This window comes from Copadichromis virginalis, linkage group LG11 (genome assembly GCF_057382275.1).
Source record: "Copadichromis virginalis isolate Kocher_CV1m ecotype Utaka linkage group LG11, C_Virginalis_male_GT1.1, whole genome shotgun sequence".
Classification (NCBI taxonomy): Eukaryota; Metazoa; Chordata; class Actinopteri; order Cichliformes; family Cichlidae; genus Copadichromis; species Copadichromis virginalis.
The window spans coordinates 21,395,842-21,408,897 of NC_140628.1; the positions used below are offsets into that span (position 1 = coordinate 21,395,842).

General features: G+C 40.5%; 2 protein-coding genes and 1 long non-coding RNA gene across 7 annotated transcripts in view; 1 reads left to right on the forward strand and 2 right to left on the reverse strand.

Moving 5' to 3' along the window:
* Positions 1-10: 10 nt before the first annotated feature.
* On the reverse strand, positions 11-5,063 carry rbm24b (RNA binding motif protein 24b). Its single transcript, XM_085473645.1, has 4 exons — positions 4,713-5,063; positions 4,476-4,599; positions 4,231-4,285; positions 11-1,608 (listed from the first exon to the last, which is right to left on the reverse strand). The coding sequence occupies exons 1-4, from the start codon at positions 4,878-4,880 to the stop codon at positions 1,245-1,247; spliced, it is 711 nt and encodes a 236-aa protein (XP_085329771.1). The 5' UTR covers positions 4,881-5,063; the 3' UTR covers positions 11-1,244.
* Positions 5,064-7,398: 2,335 nt separating this feature from the next.
* The window catches only part of kif13a (kinesin family member 13A), a 37,766-nt gene continuing 32,108 nt past the window's right edge, over positions 7,399-13,056 (reverse strand). For all 5 annotated transcript variants that reach the window (XM_085473644.1, XM_085473642.1, XM_085473641.1 and 2 more), the window contains 2 exons: positions 10,891-12,097; positions 7,399-8,985 (listed from right to left, as the gene is read on the reverse strand). In XM_085473644.1, the coding sequence (XP_085329770.1) occupies positions 8,852-8,985; positions 10,891-12,097 (1,341 nt within the window). In that variant the 3' untranslated portion in view covers positions 7,399-8,851. The remainder of the gene's footprint in view (positions 8,986-10,890; positions 12,098-13,056) is intronic.
* LOC146698508 (uncharacterized) lies at positions 9,470-11,843 on the forward strand. The gene is made up of 3 exons (XR_014923033.1): positions 9,470-9,748; positions 10,759-10,837; positions 10,872-11,843. It is a non-coding gene; the product is annotated as an uncharacterized LOC146698508 (long non-coding RNA).

Here is a 13,056-nt window from a genome sequence, read left to right on the forward strand (position 1 = left end):
ACAGAAACAGTTGAAGGTAAATTTTGATTTATTTCCCAAATAAAATATCTGTATAGTTGAGTCATGCATTACAAGGTCAACAGCTGTTGCTCTTGCATCAGAAAACCTTTAATGTCAAAAGACATAAAATGTGATCAATTTTAAAAACAGCCTCTCAGTTATCAAATTAGTCAAGTATCAAAAGTGACATTAAAGAGCTATTAATCTATTAGACAACATAAAAACAACAGAACAGTATAGAAAAAAAGAAACACTTTAAAGTTACTGCTACCTTTCCACTCATCATTTGTTCTTTATACAGACGACAGCTTTGCAAAGCCTAGCGTTCACATCCATCATATGCTCTTGATCATGAGAAATGCAGCAGCACACATGGACATGTTCCACAGTAGACTTTTATACTAACATATGAAAACAAAGGGTTTATTGCTGTAAGGCTCCATAATAAATACATAAATAGCATAATTTAAACACACGATGAAACATTTTATGAAAATGAAAGATTCACATTCAACAGCGTTTCTTCCCTTTAGCTGAACATACTTGAGTGATTAAAAGGGAAGACGCGCGAGTGCTTTTACCAGCTTCAGCTGTCACCAGAGCATTTTGTCTTATGTACCGCAGAAAAAAATACTTTTTAAAAGGGATTTCTTTTCCCAAGGGTCTCTAATCTACCTCACTCCAAACAATAATATATATGTGTATATATATATAAAAAGTCTTAATAAACACTGACGTTTCCATCAGTGCCTGGATAGCTTTGTGAAACAAAAAGAAAAAAAATGGTCCGAAACTATTTCAATACTGAGAACTGCATGAAGGTGTAACATACTGTCGCCAGGTGTTATCGCTGATTTTTAAATTAGCGTGGAAGAAATCTGATCATAAGACATGAATGCACTTTGGACTTACCCCTGCAACATATACAAAACTCAGCAACAGCTGTCTTGATGTCCAGTGAGTCAACTTCAGTTAACCTGACAAATTTTTTACTGCTGAATAAATATTAAATATTCATTTATATCCAATACTGATCTCACTTGAATAAAATATACATTCCTCACTTGTCTCAACATTGTCTTCTCGCTCTTTGGTAGAGGTTCTGCTTAGTTAAAACCTGGAAGTGACAACCTTTCTTTTCTTTTTAAATCAGCCTCAATCTGTCTGCATCTCCTCCCTTCACCCTCTTCGTGGAAAGAGCTCACCTCCCCTTCTTTTCTTTCTGTAAGGTAGTCTTAAAGGTTTTACTGCATGCGATCTGTCTGGAGCTGCTGAGGCTGATACTGACTGAAGGCCGCAGCAGCTGCTGCTGCTGCTCCTGGGGTGGCAGCGGTGGCAAGCGGCTGCTGGACAGCGTACCCATACCCCGCTGTAGTCATGTAGCTCGTCGGTGCTGGTGAAGCTGCGTACGGATACTGCTCATAGGCAGCAGCTGCAGCAGCAGCAGTCGCAGCAGCTGCAGAGTACTGGGCATAAGCTGCTCCAGTATAGTCAAGGTATGGGGAAGTGGCAGCGGCAGCTGTTGCTGTAGCCGCAGACGGTTGTACATGAGGGATCACCACGCTGGGTTGGACAAAGGCTTGAGGGAAGACATAATGAGCTGGGATCCTGTAGGACACAAAGATGCACAGGGTCAGAACAGAGCCACAGTCAGTCATCTTTCCAACGCTGGAAAACTGAAAAGCAGGTGCCAAATATGTCAGTCCAGTCCTCAGAACACAGCAAATCCATTCATTAACGGAAAAAATAAAAACCCTACCTAGAAATGAAACGTTAAAAAGCAGCAAAAACCACAAAGAAACACAAGCGTAGCTTTAAATTTCAAAAAGCACCCGAATCTGAAACACAGTGAGGCATTAAAAGAAGACATAGCCAAGCTCTGCACCCCAACGCTTCACTGAAAACCATATTTGACAAAATGCGAGCTTATCGCAAAAACACAACATATCAGTTCGAGAAATGGACATGGTTCTGCCCACATACTGCAACACCAACACCACACATACAAGCATGCCCACACATGTTAATAGGTCCTTAAACGCAAAAGAAAAAGAAAAAAATGACTGTTTTGCACGTAGCTGTTAAAGTAACCATACAGCATCTTATCAAAAGTAGGTGCTTAGCTGTATCATGTTGTGCAGATGGCTGTTTGAAAAAGAAATAAACAAGACTGTGTAATAAAGGGACATCTCCATTTGATGATGATGGAAACATACAACCTTTGTATCTGGGTAAACTTGCCTCCACTTTAAACTTCTGTCAGAGTCACGCTAACCAAATACACCGAGGAGCAGGTGTAAAGTATATTTATCCACTGACACGTGCACCTCTTCTACCCTTCCAGACATACCACCACCCCGCGCAAATACACACGCACGGCCAACTTGAGTGACAAGGGAGGCTGGCTGCATGCTATTTTTGCTCCTCTTGTCATCGCAAAAGGACAAGCTGATCTTCTCCTTCAGTGACACATGGCAGAGCTCTCCTCAACAACTGCCTACACCTCACTACGATCAGACTGAAGGTGTCCCCACTGATAAGTGAAAATGGGAGGCGAAACAAAGGCTAACTCTTTTGTCTTATAGAGGCACATCGATTCCAGAAAACTCCCAATGCTTATTTTTGAGCGTGACCCGTCTAATTACTTTAACAGCTTTCAACTTGACAAGACAGAAGCCATCACGCTGGTATCCTCGCTTTGTGACGCAACTTGGTTTTACTACAAAGTGTTTAAATGCTGTAAAGGTCACAGCTGACTTTAAGTGTGACTACTGAAAGGAGGGCATGGAGGTTTTGTCGTCCTGCAAGTGGAGAGCTAAATAAAGGTGCATTGTAAATCACCAGGGCACATGGGTAATCCCCAGCACATAACCAAAACGCCTCATGGGCGCATGGCTCGTCCCACCTGTCGTCCGCAGCCGAGCGGCTCCGTCTCTGCCATACATTATTAACAGCGCTGCTGAGTGACTCCCTTTTTTCCATCTGAATTTGAGAGGCCATGCGGATCACTGTAGCCAACAGCTGCTGCCTAAGAGATGAGCTAAGAGCTCTTGTCTTCACCCTATATTGCAGGGACTATATGAGCACACCTAAACTCATGTGTCACAGCTAAAATAATGAATTCATAACGCTAAAATTTCAGCAGAGTGATCCAGCTTTAATTTGAAACCTTTTTGTTAAAAAAATAACTTACTTCACCAAAGCACAGCCTTTCTGCAAAGAGGGAGGCAATCGAACACACTCATACACACCACTTGAGTGATGGCAAAAAAACCCCACTGAATATTTGTGACTGATCAGAAAGAAAATGTTCAGTATATGTACCTGTAGATGTAAGCTACAAATGAAAGCAGTAGGTTAATTGAAAAAAAAAAAAACCCCAATAAAAAAAACAAAACAAAACACAGCATCATGGGTAAGGAAACAGAAAATGAACTCCCACATGCAAGCCAGTGTTTGTTTTGTTGCCGGGGATTGAATTTGAAATTAACACACTGAGTGATCGTCAACCCCAACCCCTTTTGACAACAAAACACAGTGAACTTCATGTTAACCAGAAACCAGGAATAAATAAATAAAAACACAGGCTAAAGCACAATCATTAAAACGGGAAAAAGAATCAACACCCCATCGCAGAGTTATAACTCCCTATGATGACTGGAAAAGTCTGTATGAAAAAATCCCCTTCTGAACGCCCCACACCCCCCACTGCAAGTAGAAGTAAGCACACAGTTAAGCTGAACGCCACATCATACTGAAAACAAGGCACACACCAATCTATGTACTATGGAAAACTGAAAAAAAAAATCATCAAAGAAAACAACAACAGGAGAAGATTTCCATGCATCTAGTCACCATTTCTGTTCGTTTGTGTATGTCAGAGTATACAGGTAACACTTTAGCGCTCTGCCCAATGCAGACTCAGCTATTCCTCAAATCATCATGTCACTTCATCAGCTATTTTAACCGTTACCGACCCTGTCAGATCAGAGAGAAATAGACAACATGAAGACAAGTCCTGCAGTGGCTGGGGACAAACGCTCACTTCCTTCACAATCAACCTCAAGCAGAGGGGCACACATGTACACTCACATGTCATCAGTCAGGGTGAAACAGATGGAGGCAATAATAAATACACGTTTAAAACAATAATAATGAAAAAAATATAGTCAAGGGCATTTCTAATAGAGACAGATTTTTGTGACAGAAACAAAATGTAGCTTCACATACCCGTAAGGTCTCTGGATGAATGCTGGATGGATCTGAGGCACACCAAATGCAAAGCCTGGAGTTGATACAGACCATTGTGAAACATTTGTTTAAAATCTTTAAAATAAAAATAACCCAGGAAGAAAAATACCTACAAGTTTTCTTAGATTTGTTTCCATAAACTTTAATTAGCTTAATTTAGTTTAGTTCTTTTTATATTCGATTGTAAAAGAAAATAAAAACAAAACTGAGGTCCAGTCCCTCACCTGGCTGAATGACCCTGGGTTTGGCCCCAAGATACGCCAGGTTCACATTGGCTTTCCTTCCATCTATTATGGGGTTGGGGTCCTTGCAGGCTCGGTCGGCAGAGGCCCGGTCTGCCATGGTCACCTAAATTAGGACAACGCGTTTTCCATGAGATTATACTCCTGCACGCGAAACAGCGCATTCTACTTGACTTGTTCAGCTGACCGGATCGTTATATAATTACAAGATTTACTTACGAATCCATAACCTCTGGATTTGCCCGTCTGCCGGTCAGTGATAACAACGGCCTCTTCGATTTCTCCAAACACCTCGAAGTATTTTCTCAGACTTGAGTCGGTTGTGTGATAAGGAAGACCTCCCACAAAGATCTTGGTGAAGGTGGTGTCTTTCTGTGCCGCGTGCATTGTGTGAAAGCTGTGTTTCAAAATGATTTCCGGGGAGTTTTAAAAGTTAGATAAAGGAAAGAGGAGCGTTCAGTGTGCGGACAGGAGGCCCCCCGAAAGTGTGACTGTGCGTCTGAAAGAGGAGGAAGACACCTGTTTGTTGTGTGTGTGCTTCCCAGTTGTCAGTGTGCGTGACACGGATCCTTAACTCCACCCAGATCCAGACCACCACACCGTGTTCAGGCTCCCTACTGTCGCACAACTGCTGAAACTGTCACAAGGGCACGCAGCGTAGAGCTGAATAAAGTTACTCAGTTACTTCGACCATGTATGTTCATATATAAGTTAGGGTTGACTGGGAAATAATAGCATGTTGGGAATGTCAGTTCTCCCCGGAAACTCGTGCAGTCCGTGGGTGCACAGCACTTGCTGGGGTGTAATTTAATAAGTTCATAATGAAAGTGCAAAAAAAAAAAAGCTTGCTCAAATAATGTATTCTTTACTATCGTCTTAGTTTACTGTAGTATAAGCTGTTTTTTTGTGGTTTTTTTTCCCCCTATAGCACCTCCTCCTATTGGAAATAAACAGAATCAATCATCAATATCCGGATATAATAGACACTTTTAAAAATAGTTTGTTTTTTGTTTGTTTGGGGAACAATTTGGGGAAGTTACTTTACAGTTGTGGTTAGAAGTGAGCATGACCCGTCGTAATTTGGGGCTTTTAATAACTTCCATGAACTTTTTTTTTCCAGGGTGGAGTTATTGCACAGCATACATCTTTAATGAAGAAAACAAGAATTGGGTGCACAAGTTTGAACTTCTTTTGGATTTTCTCTAATCCACACAGGGTAAAAAAAAAAAAAAAAAAAAAAAAAAAAAAATTATATATATATATATATATATATATATATATATATATATATATATACTCAAATAATTACATATGCTTACTTAAATCTTTTAATAACTTTTGTCTTTTAACTTTGCCAAGGCCCATGAAGTTTCAGATTTGAGAGAATCAAAAATAAATTCAAACTTGTGCGTCCAGTTTAAAATAGTTAAATATGTATGCTGTAAAAATCATTCCACCCTGGAAAAAGAACAGTTTAAAATCCTTAAAAGCCCCAAATTACCATGACACTCATGCCTGTGATGAGTGTATGTAAACAGACTACCATAACTGTAGGTTAAAAGCACCTCAAACATGACACCACTGGCTACAGACAGGCTGGAAAGATTTAAAACTATTAAAGGGCTTCATCATTTTAAGGGGGCAACGTACTTATTCCTGTTTCCAGGATGTTTATATTGTCCCTGGCGATATTTCACACATGCTGCACATCTTAAAGTAAAATGTGTTCTATTATAACATCATTTGAAAGTTTTTTTTTTTAAAAACATGAGATTATTGTAAATTCATTACCCGTATGCTATCTTCTCCTGTACACCTTAGACATAGCATTCTTATTTAGATCTCAAAACAGTGCAGTTATATGAAAAAGAAAGTTTTCAAACAAAGTACACCCTCACTGCTTCCATAGTAATTAAGAGGGTAATTGATTAACTTGATTAACAGATCATTCACAGGTGTGTGTGAACAATCAGATGTGTGTTGACACAACGCCACGGTCTTAACCAGAGAGTGAGCAAATTCACCCCAAGGTCAGACCATGCAACACTCTGGGAAACTGCAAAAAACCAAAGAGCTACATCTCAGACTCTACAGGCCTCAGTTAGGATGTTAAATGTTAAAATTCATGGCAGTAAAATTAGAAATTAGGAAGAAGAATTCGGAAGGGTTGCCAGGAGAAAGCATCTTCTCTCTAAAAAGAACATGGCAGCACAGCTTATGTTTACAAAGTTGTAACTAAAGATACAACAAGACTTCGGGACGCTAGTGTGTTCTTTTGAATAATGCTGTGTTTGGTCAAAATCAGTCACAGACTATTGGCGCAAACACATCATTCCCACCGTGAACAAGGGTGGTGGAGGAATGGTTATTTGGGTTTGTTTACAGCCACAGGACTTGGGCATCTTGCAGTCATTGAGTTGGCCATGAACTCCTTCTCATTACCAAAGTAATGTAGAGTCAATGTAGGTAGTTCTAAGAGCTACTGAATCATAGGGTGCATTTAGATTTTCACTGAACTGCATAGAGTCCTGTGAAAACTTTCTTTTTGCAAGGACGTAAATTGCTGTATACTGTTGCTGTTTCCTATTCCAAATATTAAAACTGCACTACATCCCAGCATAGGACGGAACTAAAAACACAAACTGCTGGCTAATCCTACATTATCACCAGACTTTAAGTTAATATTAGACTACATTTTAATATATGTATATATATACATCCAGGAAACAGGTTTGTCAGCCTGAAGGTATCGCTACATTAGATAAATGCAGTGGTTAAAAGTAACTTCTTGTTTTTTCTTTTTTCCTGCATCTGAATCCTGAATTTCAAATTTACTTGCATATACTAGTTAGGTAAATACACTAGGTTAGCATGCATGAGCAGAATGAAGAGTCAACACATACACTGATTGTAAATGTTCTATTCTAGAACATTTTGTACCAATTAAACAATTCAAGATACATTATAAATACAATTCTGTACATTATAATAGTGTATGTTCAAATACATTTCTATTTACAACTCCTTTTTAGGGAGAGCAGCTTTGTTCTCTTCTTTAAAGTAAGGTTCTTGGGTTTCTTTCTTTTACTTGCAATTACAGCTTGAATATTTACCTATTTCTAGTCAGTTCCACAGTTCACTGCTTTGATAAAACACACGTTTGTAGGAAACTCTTCTTCATACCTAAGCTAATTTTCTCTAACCCGATGCTGTCCATCGCCCCTTTATTCAATCCTCCATGTGAAAAACTGAGTTATTGAGTACCTTTTAAGGTGTAGCATCACTCATCAGTCTGTTAGCATGTAAAATGGAGATGGACATCCGCTAAAAAGGCATTCAATCAGTCAGTCAGCAAGGCAGGATGGCATTTTGAATACTTGTGGGTTTCAAAATATACATACAGGTTCTGATCCATACAGCTATGGTTATAACTACTGAGTATTTTGGGACTTATGTGCCTCTTTTTATAGAAACAGGGCAATAAGGCATCAGTATAACCAGCCTCAGACAAAACCTAGCTGCTTTGTACATCTAGTGTTGACACACAGTTCATCGGTTGCAAATATTTCATCAGTCCATCGTGGAAGACAGTCAACAAACTCTCCAAGAATCCTTTCCAGTGCAAGCATTCGAACACCAACAGTTTCGTGCTGGATGGATGGGGATTATTTCCTCCACAGTGTTACAGTACGTCAACAGCAACATTTCTAACTGCAACTCGGGTTTGCAGATTCGTCTTATGCTCAGGGTATGTGGCATTACTCCTAGAGATATGGCACTAAGCTTTAATTGGACACATCGATTTGTAGCAAATACGTCCACATACGCACATTAGAAAAATAACATGTAACTCATAACAGCAGATATGGAACCGAAGTTCTTTGGTTAGCCCTGATATTTCATATTGATGTAAATATCAATGTTTATTAACAGTAGTACATTCTTAATCTTCATATCCCAGATTACTCCATTATGAGCCTAGGGGGAGCTGGGGGGGGGGGGGGGGGGTGGCTGGAGTGCATTGCCTTACAAAAATACGGTAGTGTTCAGAACCAATGTAACAAAAAGTATGTGGGTAATATTGTATAAAGACTCCCAGATTAAAGTTTTCTATAAAAATATCACCATATAGAAAACTAAGATATGTGCATAGTGATTTTTTTTGTTGTTGTCAGTGAACAATAATTAGGATATACCTTCATTAAATGCACAGGTAAGATATGCTTTCAGACAGCACAGACTCCTTCAGCTCAGAGAATTGAGTGGTCAAAAAGATAATACGAAGGGAGGCCGAAGAGGATCTGAGGACCACGCTCAGATCCCTGCAACTCCCCGGAAAATGCGTCCTTCTTTGGGTCCTATCTGATCAGAGTCTGCGGTTCAGTGTCCATGGAGGGTGGTCCTCTGGTGAGACGAGATGGCTTCACAAACACGCCGTGGCCTGGGGGACAGCGGAAGTACACCCTGCCCTGGACTGTCCCATTGTGCTTACCTATAGGATGAGGCATAACTTATTAGAGGAGTTATGGCTCACTTCTAATCACTTTTAATGTAGACTTCTCTTACAAACACGTTTTACAAAACAAGTAAAATGTAAATAAAATCAGAATAAAAAAGACTTTTTAAGCCTTTCAGAAAAAAAAAGTCATTTTAAACTTGATGCCAACAAAACATTTCCAGAAAGCGGTCTTTCAGGAAAAAAAAATATGTGGATTAGGATCCGAAAGAAGAAGAAGATGAAGAAGAATCTGCACATGCAACTGCAGGGATCCTTAATAAAAAAAAGTGCAAAGTAGCACCTCTGCAGTCCAGACCTGCTACTCTCTCAGAGCATTTGACACATTGTGAAATGAAGGCTGGACTGTTGAGCAGCTGAAATCTTATATCAAGTATGGACATAAAACACATTTTGATGTCATGACTTTTTAAAAATGTGTTCCTGAGCTTTGTATTAAATGCTTCGTTCTACACGTCTGTCTGCTGCTGGCACTGTGTCCAGCAGGTTTGGATCACAATTGTTCAACAGTTTAATGTAATGGCCTATTTTCACTACAGAGACCTTTTGGCACGTTCTGCTCCGCTGTGCTTGGAAATCTATCTTGGTCTAGTGGATCACTGACAGGTGTCCTACTCTTTCTATCTGAAGCTCTTCTGCACCATTAAAGGATAAACCCTTTTTATTCTACCGGACCTGGGACCCATTTCTTCATTACCTAATCGCCTCTGCATTTTCCGGGATGATATATGAGTCAACAGTATGTATTGTGTTGCCTTTACTGGAATGTGATGTTTGTTTAGCTTCCTTTTTATTTTTTTTTCTTCCTCTCTCAGTCAGGTTTAGTTCCCTGTAATTTATACACAGTTTGTATTACTACAGTATTTGCCTGCTTTGCAAAAAAAAAAACAAAAAACCCCCCCCACAAAACTTTGGCTTTTTTTTACTGGCATCAAAAGCAAAATGTGCAATTTTTATAGAATTTTATAGAATATAGAATGCATTTGTGCTTTTTTCTTTTAAATATAGGGATTTACTAATTTCTGTGTCCTGTTTTACTAACATTCACGCTGTGTTTCAGCTTTATTAGTAACAGGGTAGCACACAGAAAAAACCCCACATGTTATATGATACGCACAGTATATTAAGTGGAAACTGCCCTGGGGTCACAGGTTTATTGCTGTTTGTCACAGTCTGACTCATTTTCTAGACTATGAGTCAGTCTGTGATGACTACAACACATCAAAACTAAGACACCTTTTCCCCCCCTGCTTTTCCTCTTGTATACCACTTGGGGGCAACAGAAACCCCCTCAAAAGTATGAGATCCCTTATGAGATTGATATGGAAAACTACGAAAGCTTGTTTCTGCTATTTAAAAAGAAATATTTTTTGCCATCCTCAAGGCAAACTTTTCAGGTTATTATCTCAAAATTTTGACGTATCTATCTAATGTACTAACTCGTTAGTTTTGACTTATCTCAGCCAATCAATACATTTTTAAGCACAACGTATAAACTGGATGCACAGACAGTTTCCTGTTTTGTACAGCCAGAAAACCCAAATCATCATTAGCATTCATGTGAAGTTTGTGTTCACCTGTTTGTTGTCTCCAAAACAGACCAAAGAGAAATACCAGTTGCTAAATGATCCACTATGTTTATCCATTAGCCTTTAACAGAGCCTTTGAGATCTTTCCTGCTTGGCACTGAGTGCACAGGCCTTAAGTGTTTGGTTTTTTTTGCTTTTGTTTTCTTGTTTTGTTTCCTAGAAACAACAGCCTGCTGACACTAATGGACCAGTCAGAGTGGATTAACAATCCCACCACTAAAAGCAAACCTCGCTCTCCTGTAATAATTACTTTTCTTGGGGGTCTACAAACAGAAGTTTTAAATGGACTCACCCACTGCCATGTCCAGCTTCACACCAATCCAGATCCCCTTGGCAAACTCCACCCCTCCCACATAGTGGACCGTTCCTCTCCTCTTCCCCACCCACACCTGCTCACCAGGTGCCATCCAGTCAGGAAGCTGAGCAACAGGAGTGCTCTCATCCCCACTGGAGTCTCCAGAGGGCTCGGCGCTGCTGGGATTTGGACTGGGACAGGGACTTCCATGGGGCAGATCCCCTTGGGCTGGCTCCTGAATGGGAGGTTCTCCTCCTGCTCGCAGAGCTGGAGCTGAAGACGTGGCTGTAGGTAACGATGTGAGTAGAGATGGCGATTGTGGAGGTGGGACCGATGCAGCAAGATTTATTTGGGCTGGAGAGGCGGAGACTGGGGCTCTGACTGAAGTGCAAAACACTGTTGTGTTAGGGCAGGACACACCTACACTAACGGCGTTTTCATAATTAGGATATTTGCATATTGTCTTTTCGGGAAGAGATGTCTTAAGAATACCAGAGACATCAGAGGTGAGCTGATTGTCAGTGTCACGTGTTTCTACATCGACTGTTTTCTTCTGCTCGTTTGTACAAACCTCCAACCCCTCCTCCCCCCATCCCTGTGTAAAATGTTCCAAATCAGCTACACCAACACTGTCATCAGCCCCTTTAAAGTCAGTAAACTCCTGGCTGGTACTGAGTACACAGTTGTTTGGTGAAGGGAATGACTGTGGCTTATCAGTGCAATTAGGAATACTGATAGGTGAGGAGGCTGAATGGATGAGCAGGTCCTGAACCCCATCTGCCGAAAGAGGTCGTGGCTGAGCATCACTCACCGCAGAAACACTTTTGGTTCGGGTGCCGCCTCTTCCAACAGGGCAGCCAAGAGGGTCATGGGAATCTCTGGAGGTGCAGCTGATATGGTCAGAGCTCTCACTGGCACTGAAAGGCATGTCAGACAGCGTGGCATTGGAGGCACTGTGTGAAAAGTAACCACTAGTGCAACTGCTGTTCGTGGGGCTTCGCGACACCTCTCTCTCGCTGCTCCCACCTCCACAACGGCTCCCCTTCAAGTCAGAGCGAAACCCCTCCTGGCTCTCCAGAGTGGCGTTGTAGATCTCAAAGTTTGCAAAGTCCTCTGGGATGTAAGGCTGTAAGGTGCTTTGGTCCTGAGAGCCACGATTTAGACTTAGAGCCATGCGCACATCCGTCTCCTCGTCTTCAGAGTCCTGCCGATCAAAAGAAGAGCAGCGGGACAAAAGACACACCAGGTCTGATGTTAGTTACAGCACGTATAGCCTATGTGAAGACTATTTACAGAAAGAGACTGGAGACAATGAAAATGGTTGAATGTAATGATGGAACAGAGCATAATGTATGAATATTGTGACACTTTTTTCTTTGATCTTTGATAACTTTACTGGTGTTTGCTGCTTTAAATTTGCATTCACATGCTGCATGTCCTTTAACGTGACCCATCAAGTTAAACACCTATCAAACCACTCATTCTACACTTAGGTCCACGATTTGTTGGGCAAAGACATAATTTGTGTATTTCTGTAGACCGCCATTTAAATGAAACAATTAATATATGACTGAAGTGCCTGCTTCCAGCTTTAATTCAAAAGGTTTAACAAACGTCGGAATTACAGTTATTTGTATATACAGTCCTCTAAATTTTAAAATTATAAGAATTAAGCAGACAAACCAACATCATTTTAAATATGAGGATTCTTTTGAATACTTTTGCAGTCATTGAGGTTTGAAACCCATGGACATCACGAAATGCTTTCTCCCTTGAAATGCGCTGCTAGGTCTTTACTGCAGCCACCTCAGCTGCTGCTTGTTTGTGGGTCTCTCTGCCTTCTTTTTTGTATTTATTAATTGTAAAGCATGCTTTGTTTGGTTGAGATCAGGTGACTGATTTCATCATTAAAGAAACTCTTTCTTATGATCCATAAAGTCTGTTCATCTTGACATTTCTTCAGGGGAAGAAACGTTTTGTCACTCATCCAAGCTAGACTGGGATTGGATGACTGAGGATGCATCTTATACTTTCACCCTCCCATCATTCTGGTAAAAGTTTATTGTAGTTTCTTCAGACCAGAGGAATTTTTCAGATCTGCACAGGCTCTTTTAGATGTTAGACATGTCTGATCTGACCTTCTGGTTCTTTAGTGTTTTGCTG